The sequence below is a fragment of the Tauraco erythrolophus genome, chromosome 4, assembly GCF_009769465.1.
Source record: "Tauraco erythrolophus isolate bTauEry1 chromosome 4, bTauEry1.pri, whole genome shotgun sequence".
Lineage (NCBI taxonomy): Eukaryota > Metazoa > Chordata > Aves > Musophagiformes > Musophagidae > Tauraco > Tauraco erythrolophus.
Genome location: NC_141468.1, coordinates 53,566,818 through 53,592,970, shown reverse-complemented (window position 1 = coordinate 53,592,970; position 26,153 = coordinate 53,566,818). Strand labels below are relative to the sequence as shown.

Sequence of the window (26,153 nt, the reverse complement as noted above, 5' to 3'; positions counted from 1 at the left end):
GTAAGCTGCTCGGGTTATTTGCTGTCATTTCTTCTGTCCGTTTTTGTCCTGCATTTTGTTCTTTTGCCAGAATCCACCACTCTCTTTGTTCTCCCATCTTTTTTGATTTCATTTTCCCCCTGTTGCTACGGTATGGGCAGTGAGGCTTCTGGTCCGTCAGAGAAGATGCTTTTTGAGATGGCTCCTTCTACTGCAAGACTCAGTGTATAACTTTGTGCTGTGTGAGCAAAGAAAAGCTTAAGCCTGTAGTTTTTTGCCTGAGCCTTCAGACCTGTGCCGCTTAGACCCCTGTTCAGTCCTTTTTAGGACTCTGAGGGCAAGTAGAAGGTTGTCAGGAGGCACTTCTAACTTCTGCAGCCACAAGATCAGTCTCTGATTGGAGAAGGCAGATAAGGGGTCAAACATCATTGTTTTCTATTGTGTGTCCTTCTAGAGACGCTTACAAGAGTGAGAAATTCTGATTTAATAAGTTTCCATTTTCAGAATACAATTGCAAATTTACGTATATATACATACACATAAACTATATATAGTTTTATATATCTATAAAAACTTAGACTTTTTGTATTTTGTAGACAAATATTATGAAAAATAATTCATAGTAGGTTTGGAAAAAGAATGCAATATGCATATTGAGAAACAAAATAGCTATGGGTTTTGGAGCAAGGGAAGTGCTGATCTCTGGCCCTGGCTTACAACTGACCTACTGTTTGGCTGTGAAAAATTCTCTCAACCTGCTATAGTTTAACTTCACAGTTTATGGCTAACAGTCTAACTGCAGTTAAGACTGCCTATTTATATTTTAAATAACATAGTTGAGAAATCTTTTGTAGCTGTATTCCTAGCAGTTGTGTTTATAGTTTGTCACATATAGCAGCCTGGCTGTTCCCCAGAGCGCGAAACTTCCTCTACTTCCCTCCTCTCCCCCGTAGGATATGTCTGCGTGTGTTTCTTGAAAAGTGTCCAAGCGCAAACATATTTTTTTTCCTTAAATTAAACTGATATTTGAGCTATCTGCAGGTGTATTTAGCTGGGAGTTGTACCTCAGCAGAAGGGATTATGGCTTATTTTTGCTTTGCTGATGGTATGTTGTAGGAGAACAGATCCAAGATGAATATTGGTTGAAGCCTTAGGAGTAAAACACGTGACTGCATTTAGATCATGTTGCTCTTTCTCTCCCAGTTAAATTTATGAGACGATTTAATTTCACCCGTTTGAAATTATCTTCATTCAGCTATTAGACACCTGAAGGTGCGCTTAACCCAGTCAGCAACTGAGCGAGGGTTTAGTCTGGTCAGTACCTATTTTGGTTTACAACTAAACTTGGTCCTTTGCTCCCTAGACTGACGCGGGCAGGTCGCTTCGCGGTGTGCTGGGAATCCTCTGGTGGAAAGAACTGAGAGGGATTGTGAGTCAGGGCCTTTGCAGAGGGGAAGTGCGTGGGCTGATGGCAGATGATTCACAACAGGGTCAGGATTATTTCAGATATCACGGCCCTTTGCTTATTTAAGGAAGCTGCATTGAAGGAGGAGTGGAAGGAAGCAAAAGCAGCGATGGTGGTATCCTCCTCAAATATTGTTTAATAAATGTACAGCTCTAGGGGGAGTGTGTACTAATAAGAAAGTTTCATAAACTTTTTAAAGTTGGGAATGTTTTATCAGGCAGTAATTCAGCAAGAATATGTACTCGGAAGCCTTTAAAACTGCCTAAACTAGATTTTCATATGGACCCAGTACCCAGTGGGGTGCTGTCTTAGTCTGGAATAAACTAAGACTGTTTCTGGTTTGGAAAGAATGTGCTTTCCAGGGATGGTGATGAGTGCTGTCCTATTGAAATAGCTGTGTGAAGACGATTGCCTTTGCTTAAGCAGTAAAAAGTGGTATCAGAAGATTATTATTGGACCAGAAGATAATGTAGAACTACAAACTGTAAACCAGCACTTCAGAAAGTGTACAATAGCCTTCCCCCTTCTGAAAGAAAGAATTTTCCTGGTAAGACGCTGGGATGATTCAGTATAACTAACATCATCTTTTGTTTTCTGTCATGCAGCACATGAAACTTTTGTCTAGAGTTGCAATTAGTGTCTTTCAGTGCAATAAGCACGTTAATTCCAAAGCATGGAGAGTTTTTTTAAATAAGTGAGATTAAAAATGACCCTTTCAAATATTACAATGAGAATATCTCTCTCTTTAAAATTCACTGTAGTGGATTGCTGCATTGCTTCAAACAGAATAATTTCTAGGACAACTCAGGTGACTGCCTTTGAACACACTGATTAAAGCAGTGCTCTTCAGCAGTGTTATGTACTTCTATACGCTAAATATGTTTGTAATATGAATCACTTCTTGTAGGTGTATATAGATATCAGAGCAATTTATATATTATTTGTAACAGTGGTTCTGTTTTTATTTAGCAGTGAACGGATTTAGGTTTAGAAAGAATTAGGTTCTGGTGTGTTAAATGACTATTACTGCAATTTTTAATTTTGAAGTCATTCACCTACTTGCATAAAACGTTGTCCTTGTCTGAATATCTTCCACTCTTTGGAGTGAAATGTCAAGGTTTACTTTTTAAGGTAATATATTTTACATTTCATAATTAAAACAGACCTATGTTTCGTCCTTTTGGATAAGAAATTACTTTCTCAGAGGGCCAGTACCTTCAAGTGTAAACACTGTTAACTCCAACCTTGTTGTGTTTGTTTGACTTTTCCTACCCCCACTCCTCAGGCATGTGCTCTCTGCCTTCAGCTCTTGAGTTTATCTCAAGATGAACTTGGCATGACAGTTACTTCACACCCACTGCCAGGTTAAAAATAAATCTTAATGTGATTACAGTGACAAATGCATTGTACAGCTTCTGTAACGAAGACTTGATAATTCCAAAAAAAAAAAAAAAGTCAAAAGAAAAAGCATTGAAGTTTAGCTCTTTTGTTGTTCAGCAAGCTGGTTTGCATCATTTGAAAGCTTCACGTTATCTTTCTTCCCTGCGTTTCCTCTCTGCAGGGCTTCCTCCACTTACTGAGTTGTGGAGGGGGACGAAGGGGGTGATGAAACAAAGTTTTGGTTGGCTCTTTTAATGATGAGTCTTTCATGGCGTGATCCAAAGCCTGATGAAGCTGATGGACTTTGAATCAAGCCGGTTGAAAACCCAAATCTTCTGTATTTGGAAAACATCCTGCAGACTCTTTGACTGCTGTATCTAGAAGTTAAATAAATGCTCTTAACTACAAATGACATTCCTGTCTTATCTACTGGTGCTTAAACCTGGCTCCCTGCTCTCCTTTTATTGTTTGGTCAGGGAAAAGCCTGGGTTGTTGGTTACACTACAGACAAAACTCCTTTTCTTTTCATCGTGCAAGCAGCCCTATAACATTCAGACAAAATTCTTGTTTCACCCCATAGCAAAGTACATAAAGTATATTGTGTGTGCATATGATTTGAGTGGGGAGGGGGGAGAATATTATCATAATATGATGATGCATTTTGCATGAAGATCTCCAGAATGCCTCATTTGAGCTTTTGCCATTGTAATTCCTTGTATCATTTCAGTGTTAAGCAATGCCCCAGGGTCAGGAAAACCCATAAGATGCAGCTGGTAGTTAACCTATGTGTCACTAGTCTGCACAGAGGATGTAAAACAGAACATTTCCATATGAATAACGCCATCTGTTTTTTAACTCCCTTGCATTTAGTTCTCGGCCTTCCCCCATCACAGCCATTGCCCTGTATCTCCTTTCAGTTTCTTGTCATAACTCTGCCCAGTCAGAGCCTTGGTGACCCAGAGGGTCACAAAGCAAAAAAGTGTGTCTGGAGCTCACACTGCCCAGAGCTGATGTAATGAGGAGAGAGGGCAGGGGAAAGTCAAGACTTAAGTTTTAGATAGCCGAAATAGTGTCGTATACTGGACCGATGAGATAGATAGTAAGACCTGTAGTAGTAGACCTGGGGAGGGGGGAAAAAGGGGGCTTAATTTTATTTTTTTTTTTTCCCCCCCAACATGAGGACTTTACATATTTCGAAAGGCAGATGTGGACCCTATGCACATTTAAAATACAATTCATCGTTATGCTTAACAAGATGTTGTTTGGTCACCTTTTTCAGGCCACCTATAGATTGTGCACGCATTATCAGGTTTCAGCAGGCAGCAAATTCAAAAAGAGCTATTACAGATTGTCTTTTTCTGACTGTTGCCCAAATTTCAGTGAGAGATGATAATACAGCACAACTCCTAGTTTGGATTTTCTTTTTTGTCAATTTAGACAGTGTTATTTTTCAAATGAAATGGTGAATTGCTAACCTTTATTGACAATTTTGTTTGCATGTGATCAGGGAAAATACCTCGCCTAATGGATACTGAGTTTCATTATAGATACAATTCTGGCCATAATGACTTGTGTGGGACCAGGTTTTAATTTTAAATAGTTTAATGAGGACCATTGAGCCTCAACTCTATCCTGTTGGGAGCAGATTATAGGATAAAAATGCTATAAGATCCTTCAAGTGTAAGCAGGGTTTCCTTCCTCCTTGTAAATGTTTTGAAAGTACCAGTGTTGTTTTTGATCATCAGTGACATTTAAAATCTCATGATTCCCATATGTTGTTGCAATATATTTATGTTAGATATGAATTTTCCTGTATATAGAAGAGCTGCTGCATATAGCAGTTTTTTGTGACCCTACATTTTTGTCTGAGGCACGTCTTCTGAAAGGGCATTTGTAGATCACTTAAGAAAATTAGTATGATTTTAAAATAAAGATACTACGATTGTATTAGCTGATGCTAATATTTGGGTCAAAAAGCAAAAATACCGTAAGAAGATATTCAAGGCTGCCAGTAATTTTGCAGATACAAACTTTTTTCCCCTATAGTTTCCTTGTATGTAGTACCAGCACATTTATTCAGGGCAAGTTATAAAAAATAACAAACCACTTCTACACTATATATCCAGGAGCAAGAAAGTAAAGCTCCAGCATCAAACCGAAGGGATTAAGGCTGTCCCAGGGGAGTAAGTTGAAGCTGCAGAGAAACATAACCCAGATGGTACCCGCCTTGCCTTGGGTAATGGGGAGCAGTGCCTGGAATGTCTGCAGAGAGAACGCCGTTGTCTGTGTTGGTGCTTTGAAGGCTGTTCACTCATGGGAAGGGGGGTTTCTGTCCTCTTTGTACTCCGGCAGGATTTCCGGGACGCTGTGGCACATGCCTCTAGGCAGCTTGGAAAGCCGGTGATTGAGGACAGAATCCTGAATCAGATCCTGTACTACCTACCTCAGCTGTACGAACTCAATCGGGACCTCCTGAGGGAACTGGAAGAGCGATTATCTCACTGGTGACTATCAATGAAGGGATGCCACTCCTTTGATGTTGTTGAAATTTATCTGTGGGGCTTATGTGACTCCCTGTGACCACAGTTTGACTCTTGTTTGTGTTTCACACTCCTCCTTAAATGACAGAATTGACTTTGAAAGCACAGGAGATAATTTTCCATTTAGATGTATTTTTTGCCATTTAGATACACTTTTTGCTATTTAGATGTATCCAGAAAGGTCCAGAAGGCATGTCAGTACACAGTTTTTAGCAATCATACTTTTTTTATTTAAAAATTCATTTTTAATTGAAAGTTCTGGTCCCTGCATGGGCATGATAAGTGGACTGATTTTAGAGGAAACGCAGGCTGTCCTGAAGACCGATTTATGTTTCAAAGGTAGTTGAGATTTACTAACCAGACACAGCACTGATTGACAGCTACAATCCCATCGAAGTCCATTCTCAGTTACACTGGTGAGTCGATCTGAATCAGCTATACAAAGCCTACTGACAAAGGCACTGGAGTGGGTAAAGACTGTAATCTCATGCTTCCTATTAAGGGATGGAGACTGCATCTTGAAGTTTGAAGATGTGTCTCCTCAGAAATCCAGCTTGTACTAAAGTGTTCAAACAGTTCAAGACCATTTTAAGCATATTAAGTGGTTGTCATCTAACACTAAACTAGTGTGTCAAGGTGTGCCTGGTAAGATTTTTCAGAGTAGCTACTGAGATGGACACCTATTTGTTGAACTGCAAGCTTTTTTTGTTCAGAACATAAACTAGCACATCTTAGTGTGAAAAAGAGCAATGTTTTGCTGTAGGATTAAGATGTATGCTCTTTTTAGCTCTTTCTAATGGCTCTGTTTTTTGTTTCTAGGATCGAACATCAAAGAATTGCTGATATATTTGTTAAAAAGGGTCCTTACTTAAAGATGTATTCAACTTACATCAAAGAATTTGATAAAAATGTTGCACTGTTAGATGAACAGTGCAAGAAGAATGCAGGTTTTGCTTCAGTAGTCAAAGATTTTGAGGTACTGTGGTCTTTTGTAAGATATATTCTATTTCGTGGCTTTTCAGCAGTTGTGATCTTCCATAAGGCTTTAGAGGCTGTTCTTCATTTTTTTTTTTAAGTTTTGTCTCCTGATCATACTATGCACCAATTAACTGTCCTATTTTAACCAGGTCGATTTCTCTACCACATCATAGGGCAGTAGCTTACTCATGGCAATGGTGTTTCATTTCAGTTGGGAAAATAAAACCATGAATTTTCTGATCTGCATATTTCTAGAAGTTTTAAACCTAGGACATGCAGCAGCCAGGTGAACGCTGATTCATGTCCCTAAAAGCATTGCCAGATTTTTACATGATTCCGTTAAAACAAATCAGAGAAGAGGTGCAAGCTCCCTAAGCATGTGATCCACGTGAACTGTGAATTTACCTCCTATTACATGGGCTTCCCCTTGAGTGATCCCTGCTCTGTTTGCTTGTGAGTGGTTCAAAAGGCTGCTTACAGCGGGCAAAGGAAGAGCTCGAGGTAGTCAGCAAAGAGAGGAAGACAACAAGAAGACTTTTTAGGGCCTTGGTGTTTCAGATGCACGGTATTTTGGACAGAAACTCAATGCATGCGTCCGTGTTGTCTTTAGACGTGTGGATCAATTGAAACTTCTGCAGGAAATGCCGCTGTCCTCTCTGCCTTTCTGCCTCACGGACACTGGCAGCGAGTAGAAAGGAGCATGTTGCCCTTCCCACTGGTGCTTCCTTTATTTCTGGGAAGCTTCACCTCTCTTCTTTGTAAGCAAAAGCACCAGTTTTGAGTCTGCAGAGAGTATGAGTGCTTACCGAGGTCTTTGAATGCAAAATCAATCACGCGTTAAATCTTCCACGCAGGGAAATACTTGCTCAGTGCGTTTAACGCTGTGGTCGTCGCACCTTTTAAAGGTAAAGCTTGCCCAGTCTAATCAGTAGTTGTTTGTAGGTATGACTTCTTTGGTGGAACCCTTGACTACCACAGAGTCGTTATTTATTTTGGGTGTTTCTTTCAGATGAGCCCCCGCTGCGCTAGTCTGGCCCTCAAGCACTATCTGCTCAAGCCAGTTCAGAGGATTCCCCAGTACAGGCTCCTGTTGACAGGTACAGTCAAGCTCTTTTACAGGCTCAAGAAGCCAGTCTTCACACGTCCTGGGAAACTTGTTTTGAGGTGGTTGTGTCCATCTGTCAAGCATGTTTATCTGACTTCAGATATGTGGAGCTTTTTTAAAAAGCATAGCATGGGTTTAGAGGCTTTCTTTGTTAATATTGATTGCAGTAAGGTACACAAGCGAGGTGCTAATGTTCCCAACACTGTGGTGTGTTCTCTGATAGTACATTCAGCAGTACTTGGAAAACATGAAACCTGTGGTGGTTTTTGTTTGTTTCTGTGGTAGCAGAAGCCTGTAATTTTCTTAGAGGGTTGGAATGCTCTTGTTGTGATTTGGCTTTTGTTTTTTGTGGGTTTGGGGTTTTTTTGTTGTTGTTTTGGGGGAGTTTTTTACAAAGGTAAAAGGTATTATGGAAGATTTGAGCTGGGAGAAGGAAGTTAAAGATGTCTGTGCCACTGTGAACTTCGGCAAGTATGTTCTCCGTTTCTCCCCCACCCAGGTGTTTTGTCTGTAAAAAACATTCTCTTTTAAAGGCTAAGACTTGTTACAGGGGCTTTGTAGACTGAAGAAGAGCTGGCTTGGGACTAGGAAATCTGGGCTCTACGCACTGCTCTGGCACTGACATGTTTGGGTGACCTTGAGCAAGTCATCTCCATGATGCAGTGCTTGCTTTTGTTTAAAAGGGGGGCAATGATAGAGGCTTCCTTTGTGAAGTTTTTTGAGATGTGTTTGTTGTAAGAGAGGGATGGCTCCTGTAAGGATTTGGAAATACTTAAGGCATTGTTTTTGAAAGCTGTTGCTTCTTGATGAGCAATTTAAAAATAGCTTCTGTTTATGTAGTAACTGCAAAATAAAATGCTCCGTGACCTTTTTTTTGGCTCTGTAGCAGCTTGTTGGCATTTCCCCAGCAAGCACTTAGACTAGTGATGCTGTGGGAGATACAGACTTAAGTGTTATACACCAGTTACCAAGTTATTAACATTGGCTCTTTTCATTTTAATCATCTCATTAAAGTCACAGGTGTTGAAAAAAGGATGAAAAGCCCTCATTAACTGGACTGCTTTGTAGGGGAAAATGTTAGCGACTCTCGATTGATTAAATCAAACTGTAAAACAGCTTTTGGGGAGTTATTTTATTTTAAAAGGATACTGACTTAGGGCATGGTATAGGTTTGTTATACACTCCAAAATCAGCAGAGCTTTGCACAAGTTCAAAGGTTTTAATTAAAAAGGCTGAAGAAAGGATCAGGATGGAGTGAATGCCTTTGTCAATATGCATAGCAAAGCGAGAGATGTCAGGGGTGAATGGCACTGAAACAAACTCAGATGGTGAAGGGGAATTCCTTGTGACCGTTAACTGTCATTGTGGCTGGGACAGACTGTTTTAGACCTGAAAAAACGGATTCTGTGGTGATGGGAGTTGCTGTGGGTGTTCCTAGTCTGCAGACCTTACTGTGGCTGCCCAGCTTTAAATACACCTGCAAGAGGGAATGCTATTGACAGCAATGGGCTTGCAATGCTGGCTGCTGATTTAGAGAAGTAATTTTCTCTTGTTTTATGGGAGCAATAAAAGAGATCAGACTAACAATTTAATTATGCTAGGGCTGGGGGGGGTCTTATTTTGGATCTGTTTCATTTTCAGTCTGTTCAATCTATCACGCATTTCTGTCTTCCGTGAGATTCTCACTCTTCCCTATCTCTGTGGATGCCCCACCTGCTCTGTTATCTTCCAGCAGCTCTGTGTAATATTAAGTGATCTCTACATAAACTTGTGCTGCAAAACTTTTGCAGGACATGCAAAATATTTGGATCTATTGTTGCAGTGGGTGAGATGCAGCAATGCAACAGCTGCCCCAGCCAAAGATGGGGAATCTGTGGGTGAGAGGAGGGGGCAGTGGGTAAGAGCAGGGGAGCGAAAATAATCCAGGAAAGGAAGCTGCTAGGCCTGAGTCAGCAGGGATTTCTTCCTATTTAGATGTTCTGTGTCAGTGGGACAGCTTTGTACTGGTAACCTGCTGCTAGACCGTCACATCACAAGATTGTTGCTGTGCTTTGAAGTGGAGTTACTTTTGTGCTAACAAAAGCAGGAGCAGGTGGACTCATAAATCAGCCAAGGAGAGGCACACAGCTCAGCTGTGTTTCTGTTTAATTACACAGCTTCTCCAGTCCAGCAAGTGAACTTCCACTTCTCCATGTACTGACCCCAAGCTCTATACAGCAAACAGTGGATAGGTTTTTGGGGAGGTTAATTAGAGGCCTCTGATTTCTAATGGAAAGAAACGAAGAAGAGGTAATTCTCTCCTCCCAAAAATCTCTGATTTGAGTAGATGACTTGAGACAGTACAATATGAACAGGCTCTTCATTGTCATAGGATAAGCCGCTCTCCTCTTTTTCTCGACATAAGGTTTGCAGCGGGAGAGTCTTTTGTTATCCTTTAACTGGGATATAGTGAGGGGAGGCTGAGGGGGATAAGAAATAAGCCTTTGAGCACGCTGCTCTTTTGCAGGTCAGAAATAGAGTTGTCAGACTTGCGGCCAATTACGTGTTGGGGAACGATTGCTTTGAGTCTTACTTAATTAAATTAGACAACCTGAGACAAAAATTAGTTAACGAAGCAGACGAGAATTTTTAACAGGAGAAGGAGTGATAGTGGTTGCCCCCCAGCAAAAAAAGAAGAGAGAATTGCTGGCTGCTGTCAGGTAGAAGCAGGGCATAAGGAAAGTTTGTTCATCTCAGAACAGTACTTGTGTGCTGTTGTGTTTTGGGGTATCCAGCAGAGTTAGGAATTTTCATTTCTAGTTCTGCCTTTCTGAAGGTATGCTTAAGGTCTTCCTAGTGTGAACAACTAAAGCACACTTCAGAGGGGAAAATTTTTTGGCAAAGACAGTAGATACCATTCCACCTTAATATTTGACTTCTGTATTTATTTTATCTAGGAATATTTTTGCTAAATTTTTACTGTAACGTTATTCATGTCTCTGAAATCTGCTTGTCTGTATAGTTGAAGCCAGTACCTCCAGAAAGCTGTTGCAAGTACAGAATTTCCAGTGTGTATTCACAGAAGAGACTAAAAATATCTGTTCTGTGCTTCTCTGAAGCTGAGTTTTAGCTGTGAACTGAGGTCCACTTACCAGATACATAGAGAGTATTAAGATGAAAATTATGTATTTATCACTTTCAGGATTTTACAGTTCCAAGTTTTACTGACTGCTTCAGTCTTTGTAATGCAAAACCTGCTTTCTATTTCAAATGCGGAATTTTAAATGAACACAGTTATGTTAAAATCTCTAATTTACCCTCTTCTATTCACTGATGATATGATTTTAAATGCTAGAATATACCCATTCAAAAAATATTTTTGAGCAATGTAGCATTGTTGTTTTGGGGAATATGTCATAAAGCACAAATATGCCAAGAAGCAGTTAGTTCCCAAGTTGGGTCTCTGGTTTTAAATTTCCAGTGCAATTATTTTGGATATTAAATTGGACGTCTCCATGTACCAGGGACAGTTTCTTAGAGTGCCAGCAGTACATTTGCAGATGAGTCAATTATACCCACCTCACTTCTCGTTCCCAGCCCATAGAGGTGAGTGTGTGGTTGGCAGCTTTAAGAAGCTGATATTTCTGTATAAGCTGTAAGGACTCATTCTTTAGACTGGGAATTCTTTGTGCTGGCCCTAATGAAAATCTAGTTGCCTTTGTAAAGCTTTAAGTTGTTTGCTTTATGGTGGAGTCCCAGGAGAGAGCACCTTCGGCAGGCAGGGCAGGAGAGGGCAGCTGGTCTCATTGTATGTGTGACAGGTTCCTCCAGGTTAAACCAAGTTAAAGCCAATGGGAACTCTTCTTAGTTCCCTTCAAAATACCTCTTGTTGATATTTTTTTTTGTGTCTCACACTAGCTTCTTACCTGCATAACCTGAGGTTAAGCAAGATGAACTTTGTTTTTAATGGAATGTATATGCACCTAAATATTGCACTGGAATGTCTGGTAGTCACTGCAGCACAAGATCTTGAGGGACATGAAGGATGCAATATTTATGGAGTGTAGCTGGAGAGGTTTAGGTGTCATGTCAGACTTGTCTTAAAAGATCACAAGTTGACCAGCACCTGATAACGATCAGACAAAACTTCGAGGAGAGCAGAAAGCTGTGGGTGTTCCCGTGGTCTGGCCAGCCAGACCTCCCAGCGTTCCCTCCCCGCTTCCCTGCAGGAGACCCCAGCCAGTTCCTCCTCCTTCACCCCAGCCTGCTCTTCATGCTTCTCTCTTGGATCTTCCCTTAGGTCTTTGCCAAAACATAAAATTTCAGTGCCAAGTGTTTTGCTTCCTGTAGTTCTGTTTTTCTCAAAGCTTTCATTAACTGTGACAAGATTTCTCACTTTTCGTAGCATTTCTACTGCAGAAACATGTTTCATAATTCCTTTTTTTTTTTTTTGGCAAAAGGAAAGGATTACAATACACTGAGCAGTCTCGGAGGGCCATGCATGAAGCAAGACATTTGATGAAGGCAGGAACAATTGGCTCCTGATCCTTCTTGAGTAAAAGAATGAATTTGGGTAGGGCAAGCATATGGGAGTTGAATTATTTCACTCCTACGTGAAACTTGTACAGCCGTGAAGCTAAAATTGAACATTTGCTAGATGACATATGATTAGTTTTCAGTAGATCTGCCAGAATCTTAATACCTCATTTAAAAGGTAATTATAAATCAATATTTGTTGATATTGTCAAACAAACATGTCTATTTCTTTGAAAGTTTCTGTTTTGGTTTCTTTCAGTTTTAAGCTGTTCAAAGCTGTAGCTTGTAGAGAATAGCGGACTTTTTACTGAGGATATATATTAATCTTTGACAAAATATTGTACTTTTTGGTGAACTAGACACTCGACCAGGGAATGGAAACTCGAGGGGGATGTTTTCTTGTATAGTCATACATTTGGAGTTAATTTTACCTAAGTAAAATAGATTTTAAAACTACCAAGACTTTAATGGATTGAGGGTGCCATCTCGTGGTTCAGGAACTGAATTTATAATTGAAAACCAAAAATGTCTATTTGAACATTGAAGGGGGGGTATAATACTTTCATTATTGAAAAATATTAATCATAATCAGTTCTTCTGTAATGGACTACTTTTTTTAGCTCCTATAGACAAGTTAGATGCTTAGGCAAATATCTATAATCTTCAAATTTATTTGCATCATCTTAAATGTAAATGCTTGCAAGTATGTACTTGGTTTTTACTTGCTTATTTTGTTCTGGGATAATATATACAACATATCATTTGTCTATGAAGAAGGCCACTGTTTCAATAACCTTCTCTTCCCTGAGCAAGATATCATGATATGCTTTCATTATGGAAACACTAGTTTTCCTTTTGTTATTACTTTGAGAGATCTAAAAGATTACGTACAAAATTTTTGTGGCATAGGTCTGCCCAAAAAGCATATTTCCAGGAAAAAGGTGGGTTTTTACTACTTTCTAGTGCTGTTTATTTCTTTAACAAAACCGTCTCTATATTATTTTTTTCTTTATACAGATTATTTAAAGAATCTTTTAGAAGATTCTGCAGACTATAGGGATACTCAAGGTAAATGTCTCTTTATTATGAAATAACAGCTTATGTACATATGATAACATTTCTAAATTTTAAATGCATGCAAAATGCTAAGCCAGTAATAGAAATGTTTTCTAATTAGTTCTAAGTTTCTCAGCAGAGATAACTGAAAGATTGCAAACTTGTGTTTCAAAAAAGTTTGGAGCTGACTGGTATCAGCCCACCCTTGAGTTGAAACCAAGAGGTAAGAGTGAAGTTCCACAGGCAGCTTAAGCAGATATTTTGGGCGCTGCTGTTGAGACAGTCCTTGCATCTCTAGACCTTTCATGATAGGCACTCTGGTCTACCAGCTGCTTTCCCCTAGCTGTGAGCCTTTCTGACCTTCTCCTCTGTCTTTGTGCCAGGACAAGTGTTCATGTGGCAGGAGTGCACAAGATCAAGGAGCTGCTCTGGGTTATATTTTACCTGAGTTCTCTAGTTTGACTTGTCACAAGTTGCACAAACACAAGTGACTTCCACAAGTCTGCCTGTGTGTGGTGGGGAAAGGAGATAAGAGGAAATGAGAAGGAATAGTTGGTGATGGAAGAGGACAGGAATACATGTTTCGTGGTAGCTGGGGATTAAGCTGGTTTATCTTGAGCGTAGCAATGCAATGCACATTCAGACTGTTTCCTTTTTCCGTGTGTGTGTCTCAGCAGTAATAAAGTGCTCCCAGTCGATGTTTCAGTTTCCTTCACAAGAGCCCCTGTCACTTATTTCAGTCTCTTCAGCCACATTTGCACAAGCCTGATATCTTTAGGAGGAATGTGCAGAGGTAGTTGATTGGACTGCGATAAGTGAGTGCCTTCAACGCACTGAGCCAAGTTTGCTTTCTTATAGCTTTGTATGCTGAAACAGTACCATAAAATTTATGAGTAAATATCTTTCTTAGTTCATTTAGACATATTTGAGTATATTGAAAATATAAACCAAAACAGTTTTAAATTATGACTCTTTAAGAGATAGGAAAGTTTGTCTTGCTTATGGCTGTGAACAAACTAGTGCTTTCACTGCATGTTAAATAATAGATCAATTGAAAAATGAGCAACTTAAGTATATATTTTACTTTACATCTTCTTCTGATTTCTCCAGCTTTAGTGTTTTTTGCAGTTGTACGTTCTACAGTATTCTTCTCTCCCTTCATACTTCAAAGATAAAAGTGGAAGCTTAGTTCTAACAATATGTGTTAGGCATTTGACATGTTTGATAGCCTAATCTTTGAAACTGGGTGAGAAAAGAAAATCTAATCTTTACTTACAAAAATCCTTCTTGGGATAAATAAGCTTACCTTAGTTTTGGCTTGGCTTAGTTGTTAAATTCCATTGCAGGCGATGGAAAGGAGAAGACTAGGTTTGGTTATGGTTAAGTATTCTTGGAAAAAAAAAAAGCCCAAACAACACAATTCTTCCTGATGACCTTCATTTGAATACATTACTCCAGTGAAGTGGTATAAGAATTGGAATGCTCTTCCCTGCAAAAATCCACTTTGTTTATGGACTTTGACCCTATAGATTATTTTATGTTGTTGTTTAGATTGGTTTAGTCTTGGCTCTGCAAGTAGCCCTGAGATCCTGGAATTTTCAATAACCAGCAAATTTTCTCTAACATTCTTTGTTCTGTCTTGAAGTCAATGAGCAAAATTTTAAGTTTTTAATAGATGTAACATCTGATAGATGAAGGAAAGTATAACAAAATATTCAGATACTCATTCCTGCTTTTATGAATTTGGCTAGATTTCCCTTCTTTTTCTTGCAAGCGGATGGAAGCTAGGGAGTGTTTTGGATGGAGCAGCTCCAACATTTTGTAGGACGAGACCACCAGCTATTTTTCAGCAGGCTCAGTTGACATCATGACATCTATATCTAAACTTAAATTTTGATCAAATGCTTGATAAGTGCTCTTTGCCTTTTAACCGTTTGATTCCTGTGCTTGCATTGCCTTGGTCCATGAAAATCTTGAACAAAAATTCTTCTTAGATTGACTTAGGTGAGGCTTTTTGTTTGCATCTCAGTTTAGTTTCTTACATGGTTTCCTGACCTTCCGAACCTTTCAGTTCAGCAAGCTGTATCTTTTAACATGTTTTCTTTCTGAATATGAACTCAATAATAAGGGAAATATATATATATATATTCTACAGTACTACTAATACTTTAATGATTATGTGGAAAAAAAAACCAAAGCTTTTATTTAACCTGATTTGTTAGGCTTCTCTGTGGACTTTTAAACAAATATAGTTCCTTTATTTGGAGTGCTTGACTGCACTTATTACTCAGAAGGTGCTAAGTGCTTTAGGAATACATTTTATCAGAGCGGTTGTTCTAGCTTTCAATTAAATGAGTCTTTTTTTTTTTTTTTCCTACTTAAGTAAATTACAGGTTTTTGGATAAGATCCTTGGATTGGTTCTGTCTCATATACACTCACTGTTCAGTAATTTACATAATCCTTTTATGTAACCCCTTTTTGCAGTTACACCTTAGCATATATTACAGTAAAGTTGCTAGTTATTAAATATCAGTACTTAATAAAACCCCTCATCTTTGGTAATTCTGCCTTTTAATGGTTTTTTTTTTCTTTTCTTCTGGTATTAAAAGTTTGAAATTTAGAAATTTGAACTTTATACTGTTATCTTGAGATGCAGCAAAACTAAATGGAGAAGAAAGAAATAACAAAGATTTGGATAATTTTTCTAGGTAGTCTTCCGTGACTGGTACTGGAGGCACTTGTGTAAAATGGAAAAAAAACTTAATCTCTATGTAGTTTCAGTTAACATGTTAACTTTTCTGCTATAAGTAGAGACATTGAAACTAAAGTAATGCTTTGTGTGAGAAACTAGAATTTGATATTGCTTATGAACTGTTTTGATCAGCAGTAAGAAATGATTGACACTGTTGCTTGAAGCAGTGACTTGCTAGGGCACACTTATTAAACCATGATCCAAAAACTCTGGGCTCTATGAGAAGTGCTCCTGAATGCAGTGACTGTACAATCAGGTCCTTGAATCTTGGCATGATGTGGAAGGGCAATATTGTACCTGTGCTTTACATAATACCCAATGCTAACTAGTCTGTATAACCAAAGCATCATTTCTTCATCCTTCAGATGCTCTAGCTGTTGTCATAGAAGTTGCAAACCATGCCAATGACATCATGAAGCAGGGCGTAAGTATTTTGACTTATGAAGCTGGTTGATTAAAGCTTGAGAAAAAGCTTTTTTCTTTTCTTTTTTTCTTTTTTTTTTTTTTTTTTAAAGTCATGGATGCAAGGGCAATTACTTACCTTTTGCTTTTTCTCCCTGTAGGATAACTTTCAGAAACTCATGCAGATTCAGTACAGTTTAAATGGACACCATGAGATTGTACAGCCAGGAAGGGTAAGTCCTCCAGAAGGCATTCAGCAGATTGCAGCAAAGCATAGCACAGATGATATGCAAGCAAAGTATTGAATCTGGCATATACCAAGAATAAAAATGGTCCATCACTTAATTATTTTGTTCTAATAGTCAAATGAATACTGCCTCTACATAGGTGTGGGGTTTTTTTAGGCATTTATCTGATGAAAACTTATGATTTTTAAAATATGATTCCTTGGCAGATCTTGCAGGCAGGTTTATTTCCTCCAGCTTAACCTTGTATTTATTATTGTTTCAAGTGCAGCATGGAAAACTGTAATACAGCCAATCACGCTCCCTTTTAGAGAAACCTATGGATGAACAGCCATTCTCAGAAAGGGAACCTTGAATCCCAAAATTTCTTGCAGCGCTCTCAGTGTAGTAGTAGTAGTGATAATAATATGACAAAAAAGTCAGCTCATTTGTATGACTTGTGCCCTGAAAAGCTAGGTTTTGACTTGCTTGTTTTAATTTGCTAGGTCTTTCTGAAAGAGGGAACACTGATGAAGCTGTCACGGAAGGTCATGCAACCACGAATGTTTTTTCTGGTAAGACGCTGTGTATGTTGCTGTGTGTCTAACACTGGGGTTATTTTAAGTGTTTGAAACATTACACTACAAACATAAATAATAATTTCAGGTAGTGAAAAAATGACCAATTGTTGCTGTTCTACTTGCTCAGTTCTAATTTAGAGACATCATCTGTTGCATATGCTCTAATTTAATAGAAAACTATTTCTCACTAAAATGTACTGTTTTGAACAATGCTCAATTAAAATTTGAGCACTTTTATGAGAAGACGTTATCTGTGGAAGTGCGAAAACCGGAACAGTTACTCCATCCCACTTGGCTGTACCAGATCTTAAAACCTACAACTTTCCTCCCTTCCTCCTCCTCCTCTCTCCTTCCTCTGCACAAGTCCACCTTCATCCTGAGCGGAGCACTGGGCTGGAAGTTAAGTGCTGGGTTGTCTTCCTGCCTCTGCTACTGTTTTGGTTTGAAACTTCTGTGCATCTCTGAAGTTTCTGTTTCCACTTGAACCTTTTGTTTATCTCTTCTATTTAGATAGAAAAGCAACTGTTGCTGTGTGTGATTTGTGGCATTTTTGGTCCACAGTCCTGGGTGAAATCTGTTTTGTAGTTAATGTAGTAAGAATAAATATTTCCCTATGCAGTCATGAGGTATATATTCTAAGCTTGCATGTGCCTGTCTTATGCTCTGGGGGTGACTTTGTAGCATTTAAAGCACTGAGATAACTGCAAATTATATCAGTTAAGGTAATATTCTCAAGAATCTGGTGCTATCTCAAGCCAGACTTTGCAAATCAGATGTTGCTAATTTGAGTAACTCTAGCTCGGGTTTTGGTTTTTTTGGGTGATGGCAGGGTTTTTTGTCGGTGGGGTTTTTGATTTGAGTTTTTTTGTTTTGTTTTCATTTGATTTGGGTTTTTTTTACCTATACAAGCTGCATGCTAGTGTTTTTACTTTTAGACACTTAAGCAGTAATTTTTCCATTGATCATGCTGTGAAGATTTAGTAAGGCTCATGAAACATTTGGTTATTTTGCAAAGAACCTCATAGCAAAATCGTATGAGGCAGTTCAGTTTTCTAGTCTGTGTTTATGTGCAGTAAATGAAGTTTGGATCTATGTGTTGAACAACACAGGAAATAAAAAAAAAAATCTTAATAGCTGTTTAGTAAGTGCAGTGAACGAAGCCAAGTCTGATAGAACAGGAAAAAAACAGTAGATGCACATTTAAACTATTAAAATGCACATGGTACGTATGGATAAGTTTATCCTTATAATCATAAATTGCTAATCTTAATTCTGCTATCTTCAAGTTTCTGGAATGTTTTACTTTATTTGAATGGTTAATTCTAACATCCTTTTAAAGTAGCTTGTGATACAGTATAGCTGTGTGCACAAGAAACATTGTCATCCTTTTTGACAGCCTGTTCTTTGACGTCCATGCACTGTTTACTCATGTGCCAAGTGGATATTTACACAAGGAAGATATAAATAGACACTTATTGTTATCTAAATTCATATGTGAAAATGTTTCTTGGATTCTAAGTGGAATCATAGGAAGTAGCAGATGCTCTCCTGGACAGTTGATCTCAGCACTATATGAGTTCTATACTTCCAGTAAAATGCATCTGAAATTATCTGTCTCTAAACAATCTGTAGTAATGAAAAAGCATTGTGTCCATATTACAGTTCAATGATGCCCTGTTGTATACTACTCCAGTTCAGTCAGGGATGTATAAACTCAACAACATGCTGTCGTTGGCCGGAATGAAGGTGAGTCCCTTGTGAAAATGAGTCTTTCTGCAAATCTATTTGAACTCAGGCCTTCAGATTTTCAAAACGCAACTATGTTTATCATTGGAAAGAGCTTTTAAAGATGCTTCTTTTACAGAGGAATCCTACAGGCTTAATGTTTCTTGCATACTATGATCTGTGGGATTGCTGTCTGTTTCCCCAAAAAACTCTGTTGCCACAGTTTCATCCAGTATTGGCCAACTTTGAAATAGTCTGCCTACTTATTTTTTGTATTGTATTTTGTTCAGACTGCCTCACTTTTGCCTTGTAACTGCTTTTTATTGCCCACACCCAGAGGTTAGACATCTCTGCCTGATAAGCTTTGGTGGATCAAATCTCCATGGTTTATAGGGATCTGCTAACTGTGAGGGAAAATACAGCTTTTGTTTCTGAGCCTTTGTGAAAAGCATCAAAGTTAAGCCCTGAGCCCCTCTGGATAGTCATAAGGGACGTACACACTATATATTGACACAATCTCTGACATGAGAACAACTATCGCCTCAGGAACTTGTCTCTGGTCCTGTCAGAGAAAATCACCAAGTCCAGCAGCTGTGCACATCTGGTGCCCAGGTCCAAGCCTTCGCAGTCAGAGCTACAAAATCTCTTCTGCTAGTAGATGTCTTGTGGTGGCTCAGAATCACTCTTAACTTTTAAATGTTATGTTTGAAACTTGGTAGCTCAGAAGGATCAGCAGGGTGGTCCAGCCCTTGGGGTATGGGCAGATGCCTGCTCTGGTACACCAGTAGGCTACATCTTGCCCTGCAGCAGCAGCAGTGCCCTTTTTTGCCTAGTTGCAGTAGGTGCTTAGAGGGCAATTGGTCTGGGCATGTTGAAGCCCAGCAAGAGGTGTCTGACAGCTCTTGAGCTTCATTCCCTTATACATCTCCAGTGTTTATATGAGGCCATAGTGAAATGAAAGGGTGGACTGCATGTAATCTTAGTGTAGCTCAGCCCTGTGGACTGGTGTATGATCTACTTCTGAGGTTTTTTCTCTCCAATGTACCTCTTCTACAATAAAAATATAAGAAATTTTACAGTAAGTAAAACTAAAGCAACTATAAAAGTACCGTTTCAGTTTGAATGTCAAGTTTTCTCTCTTGACTGAAGGTTAAAAAGCCAACCCAGGAAGCATATCAGAATGAACTGAACATTGAAAGTGTAGAGAGATCCTTCATTCTTTCAGCAAGGTAAGTCTTGCAAATGAATAATGATTTTAAAAGGCTGTGATTTCAAACAGACCATGTAAGCTTTTTATAGCTTATTTTGTACTTAATGTAGTGAAAAGTTACCATTGGGTAGAGTAATTGCAGAATAGAGGGAGTGACAGGTGAGTTTCTGGAAATAAGATAGGCTTTGTTCTAATTTACTTTTGTTTACATTCAAAATCTGATTTTGAAAATTTAAGTTTATTTTTAAATGGGCCAGTGGAAAAGGAGCCTGATCAAATGTAAAAAGTTTGATAGGTACCATGTACATTTGTAGTCTCTAATACAGTTCACCCTGACTTGTAAGGAAGACTGACCATCGTAAAGTGATGGATAGAAGCACAAAAGCTGTAGTAAACATAACTGGTATTTGAGCAGTTTGGGCTTAAGGCAGCAGCTGGTAGGGATTCTGCTGTCCTCAAGACAGTTAACTGTTCAGCATGAATAAATGAATCTCAGTGAACCTGAAATTATGGAAACAGCAGCAATTACTGGAATGGCGCTTGTCTTTACCAGAACACCAAATTCTCACCAAATGCAGCAGCAAAAGGATACATGTCTGCTAAACCAGTGCAGCTCTGGTCTGCCGTCACCGAGATGCCTTTAGCAAAGACCTGGTTTTGTGGATTGTTGTTTTTACTGCATTTGAGTTGGAGCTTTATATGTTTTGACATTTGTGACAGTGCTGATACCAATGAAGAAAGACATGTTTTGTCTTTTGTTTAGCAAAGCTGAGCAAGGGCAGACGGCTGCTTTTTGTGTGACCTTGTAATTACCAACATGAGGATGTCTGCACAAAGATAGCAGTATATCTCTAGCTGAGGGGCAGACCAAGGTTAACCTTGTCAAAGTAGCCAAAGGAAGTAGCTCAATTGTCTGAGCAGTGGTTATTTATAACAACAGACTTGAAAGGAGTGTTTTTGTGGGGTTTTTTTCAACAAATTTAAATGTTTCTTTTGGTTCTTTTGCACATTGGGGAAAGAAAGAGATACATTTCACAGTTTAGGGTATGATTCTGCTCCAGTGTGATATGAGCAGGTCTGTGCTGCTCAGGTGCCTTGGTGACTGGGTGTCGCACAGATACATGAAGGCATTTAGGGGATTGCAGTAGGCAATGTGGATTTATCTCTGCTTGACTTGAAACAGCATTTCACTTTTAATTCAGTCATTTTAAAAAATTGTTAAAAATCATAGGAACTTGTGAAAAGATTATCATCTTGAAATATAGCCTACTTGTTTTCCACAAAACAGGATTGACGTGTCTTTTTGAGAAACTGATTAAGTGGCAGATTAAAAGCAAATCCTGTAAAATACATGCTGGTCCATAGGGGAAAACCTCTGTATAACGTTCTCATTAAATAGGGCACAGTTTGTAACATGCTTTTGTCTTGACCTTGAAATTACTGGAATTACCCTCACATTACCAGCTAAAGCTGCTCTGATTTTTTCTTTTTTTGGTGTTGTGATTTTGCATCTTTGGAGAGCATTCAGCTCTGTCGTTTTTATACTTGCTGGAAGCTGTGTGTGTGTGAAAGACTTAAGTTACACAGACAACAGTGATAGAGAGAGGTTGTGTTTGCTTGCGATGAAGGAGGTGCTGGGAGCCCCAGGTGTAAATCAGGATTTTCAGGTTGTTACCTGTCTGTAAGACCTGGAACTGTTGTGATGTAGGAGGGAAACAAATGGAAAAACTTTCAGCAACAGGTGCTTGCATGTATTTTTTCCTATTTAATTATATTGTTCCTGTTGATAAATATGCTGGATGTGAAGAGAATCAGTATCTTGTCAATACAGACTGCATCTTCCTTTTGATGATACCTCATTCTAACAACTTCTTGACTCCTATATGGTAAAAATCTCGATTACAGAACAGTTCAAATTCATCTTACAGACATTGGAGACAAAGTTCACTTCTGTATTTTTTCAAATAATAACCATTATGTGGAGTGTACACCAAAGAAGAGATTCTGAAATGATTCTGGGGGCAGAGATGGGGAGGGAAGCAATTAACCTAGTGAAAACTTGCTGGTAATAAAAAAGTAAGCCAGTTAATAACAGAAGTATAGATTAATGCCTAGACAAGAGTCTGTCACTTCAGGTTTAGTTTTACTGACTGCATTAGTATTCTGCTTTATCTAGTCTGAGTTGAGGTTTCAGTTTTCTTAGGATATCTGTAGGAACATGTATTGTTTTACATGGTACAATGCAGTATTGTACTAGAAATCTCTTAATCAGAGAAACAAGTTAGCGCATCTGCACGATACAGCGCTCTACAGAAGTAAATCTTTGGTCCTGAAAACAATAGTCGTGCCAGCCTGATGTGATCTGAGGCCAGCTGGCCCCATCCCCCTTGATAAGGCTAGCCAAGAGCTACCCCAGGCAGACATAGCTGCATCGCCTCCTCTAGCATAAGGATAGCTCATGGAAGACTAGTTCAGCTGGGACAGGTGCCCTAAGGCTCTGACATTGGAAACAAGAGGGGTATAATTCTGTGAGCCCTCCTGGGACCACCTAACTGCTTAGCTCCATTGGGCAACTGTGACATGTGCCTCTAGCACACACTTTTGCCAGTAATAACAATTGCTGGGGTTCTCTGCGGTCTAGTTAAAGTTTTCTACTGTATTGTTAAATCTTAAATAAATTAAAAAAAAAAAAATTCCTACGAAAACCCTGCAGTTTTAGTAAACGAAACGACTTTTGGAAGGACACAACAAGTCCTGGACCTGCAGCGAAGGGAGGTGGTAGGGCTGTGCAGCTGTGGGGGAGGGCTGGGAGCAACAGCAGAAGAAACACTGCCTATTTTGCTGCAGCACACCATTACGTCAGCTCAGTTGCCGATGGCGCCGCCTTTGCTCTTAAGTTCTGAAGGATCGTAAACAACCCGAAAGGCTCGCGCTAGCAAACCTACCAAGCGCGAGCTCCCCAGTGAAATATTAGGGCGTAAGCCGTGTCCTCATTGTGCAAGCAGCCCCGTATGTAGCAATCCCCGCAATGACCAAGGGATGCTTAATCTCCAAAAAGTGTGCCAACTTTAAATTGAATTATTTAATATAGTTTTAGGAACCTTATTAAATGAAAACAGATTTTGAAAAAAACCAAAGGAGTTGGTTAGAGTTATGAATGTTACGTAGCTAAGGCAGACCAGTTGTTCTTACCAGATGAGGAAGCAAAGGTAAATAAACTGAAGAAAATGTTCCGCTCAAAGTGTGAGATATTGAGACAGACGACAATAATTTGCTTTGCCCTTGCTTGTGTCTTATTTCCTCTCCTTTTGTTCTGGTTTTGTTTCTGTGTGCGCTATATTGTTTTTTTCCCCTCATGCCTCACAGGCTTCACCCATGTTTACCTTGCCAGATTTGTCCTCTCTGATTTTGTGTAGTACTCAGTTTTGTCTAGTTTAAAACCCCAGCTCAAAGCATTTTCCTTAAAGGTTCAAAGGTGATCAAAGCTTCCAAATTCACCTACAAAAGCCATTAAACAATACTTGGTGTTACACAGCTAATTTGTCTAAATCATTGCTTTCCTCTTCCCTGACTTTCCTTTTTATGTATTCATCATGTTCAATTCCTAGATTTAAAAAAAGTAATTTATTTGATACTATTTAAGAAGCGGGGAATAAAAAAAATGTTGATAGTAGATACTGGTTCAAATTTTAGAAGCTCTTTTTAAGCTGGCATGGCATCTTAAACAAGTGATCTGACCATTTCTCTGACACAAAACTACTTCTTCCTTCTTCAGAGCACCCTGCGTGGTGCTGGCACAAGTAGTTGTTCAGCTGTGTGATAAGCCCAGTTGGTAAGTTGATCCAGAGGAAGGGCAGGTTGATGGTTTGCTTTAATACAGATTCATTTTCCAGTCCAGCCCACCGTGTAGCCATGTGTGTTCTGGAACAAGGGAGAAAATAAGACCTACTGGCTGGGAAGGGAGTATAGTAGGCTGCCCTTTGCAGCAGCAGCAGCATGGATTTATATTATGTGAAAGTGGTGGTGTGCCCATGGCCGGAGGAAGCGCTTTGGCATTGCACAGAACCCAGTATAGCTGCGGGCTGCCGCTGTGCCAGGCACTCCTTGTTCTCCCTGCTTCCAGTGCCATGCCACTTCAGCCTGATGCTTTTCTTGCACTTGATTAGTGATCCACCAGCTGTAGGATAAAGAGATACAGTAAGCTCATCTGTTTGTCTCTTTGGGTTAGCTAATCCAATGGAAAAATTTGGAAAAGAAGAATTACTTCAAAGCATCATGACCTGATAGGAGCAAACAGTCAGGAGTACAAGGCTGGGGAAGAGGCAGCATGCTTTTTTCTGACAGAAGCTCAGGGTTTCACAGGGTTGGGTATAACAAACTGCACCCTGAGACACAAGGAAGGGGAGGAAAAAAGGCTTACTGAAATTTCAGAGTCCCTCTCAAGAGGAAGAGTCCATTCCTGTGTTCTGGGTGCACCATTTACCCCAGTATTACTCAAGCTATTCAAGGGTCGAGGGAGAGAAGTGGGGAGCAATGACATACAAGCCTTGAAACGATCACAAGCTCTTCTGGAAGGACGAAAGGGAGGAGGGAGGAAATTCACATTATAGCAACAGACACAGAAATATTTTTAAGTATTAATCAACTCAAATAACAGACACAATGCAGAGAGTTTAAAAAAATTAATGCCAGTTTCAGTAGGAACTGGAGACAATCCATAAAACTGAAATTGCAAGAGAGTTAAGTCAATGTGTAATAAAGCTACTAGAATTCTAATCGACACTTGCTTCTTGGTTTTAAATGTTAATAATAATAAATTGAGTTTATTTTTATTCCAACAGTTCTGCTACAGAAAGAGATGAGTGGTTAGAAGCTATCTCCAAGTCAATTGAAGAATATACAAAAAAGAGAATCACATTTAATCCTAGCAAAAGTCTTGAAGAGGTATATTGCACCATTGTTGTTGGTTTGTTCCTTTTTTGAATATAAAGATTCTTTGCAGGTGTTTAGAGAAACAAAAGACATTCCCTGATGAATAATAAAACAGGATGGTAAATAAGTGAACAGGTGATAGAAAAGAATGATATTTCATAATGTTATCTACTTCATACATTTAAAATTATTTCCTTCCAAAAAACTCAAACTAGCTTTCTCAATTCTCTCAGTAATCTCGCAAACAGAAAGATTAAATTAAAAGATTTTAAAATATAGCGGCTATTGATATAAATAGGCTGGTAAAGCTTGAAAGTCACACAGCGTTTTTAAACTAATTAAATGCAGCTTTGTCTTCAGGCTTGCATTGTAATAGTCACTGATGAAATAGTAGATAACATTGAAGACCATGACAATTTATCAGAGAAGGCTTTCCAACATAATTAGAGTTAACTTATAATCACTGATAAGTATTCATCTTGTTTCTCATCATTGAATATAATGGTATTCTGCCTATATTCTCTCAGGCAGATCCAGAAAAACAGGAAGAAGATAGTCCACTGGGATCAAAGGCTCCGATCTGGATCCCTGATACTAGAGCCACTATGTGTATGATCTGTACAAGTGAATTCACGTTGACATGGAGAAGGCATCACTGCAGGGCATGTGGAAAGGTTGGGCAATTTTGTGATTACCTTTTCTGTGAGCTGTTCCGGTTCGTTGCGGAACATACAGATGGAGCCCGATTTCACCTAAACAACTCTCTTAACGGAACACTGCACTAGGACACAAGTATATGGATTAAAACCAATATGTTGGGTTGTGTTGGGTTTGGTGGTTTTTTTTTTTAGACAGACCAGTGTTCAACCTTTTAACCTGTTACATGTTTCTTATTTTGCATTTTTGAGTACTATTTATGGTTGTCTTCTGCATCTGCAATTACGTAGTAGAAATGAAGAATGTGAGGTGAAATGAGAAAAATTATCTTCCTCACTAATTTTCTTAAGATACATAATGATTTTGGTTTTGAGTTGGTACCAAGCTTATATTTAACACGTATGAAAGATATATCTAATAAACTGTTATTTTTCTAGTTTTAATCAAGTGAGAATACAGAATTCAATGCAGCTGAGACATCTGTGTTGTGGAGAAATTGTCAAGAGAACAATAACTATTTTTCGTTATTTCTTTAAAACCTTACGATTTAAACAGTTCAGTAATACAGTACACTTATTTTACTTTTCATGATTGTTATTGGCTGATTTACTTGTGTAATTCAGTGATTTTTTTTTTTCCTGTTTAAATGTT

The 26,153-nt window shown here is 38.9% G+C and overlaps 1 protein-coding gene across 1 annotated transcript in view; it reads left to right on the top strand.

Annotated features, from left to right (window-relative positions):
* Positions 1-26,153, top strand: part of FGD6 (FYVE, RhoGEF and PH domain containing 6) — a 70,302-nt gene that overhangs the window by 34,658 nt on the left and 9,491 nt on the right. Inside the window, exons 6-16 of the mRNA XM_086610035.1 lie at positions 5,177-5,328; positions 6,184-6,340; positions 7,352-7,439; positions 12,980-13,030; positions 16,137-16,195; positions 16,335-16,406; positions 16,904-16,972; positions 18,641-18,724; positions 19,853-19,932; positions 24,755-24,857; positions 25,373-25,519. Coding sequence (XP_086466161.1) covers positions 5,177-5,328; positions 6,184-6,340; positions 7,352-7,439; positions 12,980-13,030; positions 16,137-16,195; positions 16,335-16,406; positions 16,904-16,972; positions 18,641-18,724; positions 19,853-19,932; positions 24,755-24,857; positions 25,373-25,519 — 1,062 coding nt within the window. The remainder of the gene's footprint in view (positions 1-5,176; positions 5,329-6,183; positions 6,341-7,351; positions 7,440-12,979; positions 13,031-16,136; positions 16,196-16,334; positions 16,407-16,903; positions 16,973-18,640; positions 18,725-19,852; positions 19,933-24,754; positions 24,858-25,372; positions 25,520-26,153) is intronic.